General features: G+C 33.9%; 1 protein-coding gene across 1 annotated transcript in view; it reads left to right on the top strand.

Annotated features, from left to right (window-relative positions):
- Nucleotides 1-125: 125 nt before the first annotated feature.
- The window catches only part of LOC117108958 (cytochrome P450 3A24-like), a gene marked incomplete at its 5' end in the record, with an annotated part of 8,296 nt that continues 6,983 nt past the window's right edge, over nucleotides 126-1,438 (top strand). Inside the window, 4 exon segments of the mRNA XM_033251154.1 lie at nucleotides 126-222; nucleotides 352-407; nucleotides 526-619; nucleotides 1,158-1,274. Coding sequence (XP_033107045.1) covers nucleotides 126-222; nucleotides 352-407; nucleotides 526-619; nucleotides 1,158-1,274 — 364 coding nt within the window.

The raw sequence follows: 1,438 nt of genomic DNA, 5'->3' as shown, positions 1-1,438 counted from the left end.
ATATATAGTTGTGAAGGCGAACAAAAGTCAGGTTGATGTATTTTTGTAACATAAAATGTAGCTATTTTTTTATATGTTGATTACATATATATATTAGGCCAATTCTTACTTCTTATGTTTTTAAGATACAGTACCACCTGGAAATTTTCTTATTGGAAAAAGCGTGGTGTTCCATCCCCAAAACCAGTTCCTCTACTTGGCAATACATTGCAAGTGCTCAAAGTAAGTTTTCTTATATTTTCCTTTATAATGAATTCTATTCTTTTTATCCACTAGGCTTTCCACTCAGCTCTTTGTCACTTGTTTTTGTGTTTATCACTGTCCAAGTTTGTAAATTTTTTTCTCCAACAGAATGGCTTTCACCAACAGGTTGATGCATGGATGAAAGAGTTGGGACCAATATTTGGGTAAAAGATAGAATTATGATTTAAATATATTTTTGTCAAAATGTACTTTGTACAACAGTACTGTATACTGTTGTCATGTGTGTGCCCTAACCATGTATTATTATTTCCTTACCTACAGTTTATATGCTTTTGGGACTACGTTGATAGTTGGAGATGTTGATGTTTTACGTCAAATCCTTATCAAGGACTTTGACCACTTCAGAAATCATAGGGTAAGTTGTTTATACCACTAGATTTTAAGGTTTGTCCACACTGTGGCCCATGGGCATGATGATGTCATACTTACACCAACATGTACTTAGTGAAGACAGAGCCTAAGACCTTGAAATTATAAGCTTCCCTTCAGTTTATTCAGCCATTTATAAACAGAACAGAAATCAAACGACAAACGGGTGGTGCCAGGATTTGCCCGACGGGGGAGGCAATTACCCCGACCAGGGGGTGGGCTTACCCGATGAGAGCAAAGATAATATTAATATCTGTTTTTTTGAACATAAGTTTTTCTTTGGAGATCACTTTGCAATTCCGGTCTAGATGATTTGGGAATTTATTATCCTCTAATTATGCTGATTTTAGACACCACTATTTATTAGTCGTTGTCTCAATTTCGACACTTTCTAATTAAGGACCAAACCACAAAACCATTCACAATTTTCAGGTGTCAGAGGTGGTCTCGAATTGGAGGGTGAACTCTATTATCACTTGGTCATCTTGAAATTTAACCTTTATTTTAAAATTATATTTTTATAGCAATTAGGTGTTGAGGTTAAACCATTCAGTAAAGGAGTTGTAAGACTAACAGATGATCACTGGAAGAATGTCAGAAACATTCTGACACCTACATTTAGTGCAGGGAAACTGAAGAAGGTTTGTAGTATATACACATAATAATAATCATTATACAGAATACAGAAACATTATTGGTCTCGAAAAAAATAATTTTATTTTGTTGAAAAATAAATATATATACTTTTGATATACATCAAGGATCTAGCACAGAATAAGGTAAGAACCTTCTTTTTGTAGAAAAA

Source organism: Anneissia japonica, unplaced genomic scaffold (assembly GCF_011630105.1).
Source record: "Anneissia japonica isolate Jap-2015-1 unplaced genomic scaffold, ASM1163010v1 scaffold987_len1640505_cov201, whole genome shotgun sequence".
Classification (NCBI taxonomy): Eukaryota; Metazoa; Echinodermata; class Crinoidea; order Comatulida; family Comatulidae; genus Anneissia; species Anneissia japonica.
The sequence above is the reverse complement of the archived record's forward strand: the minus strand, read 5'-3'. Positions and strand labels throughout refer to the sequence as shown.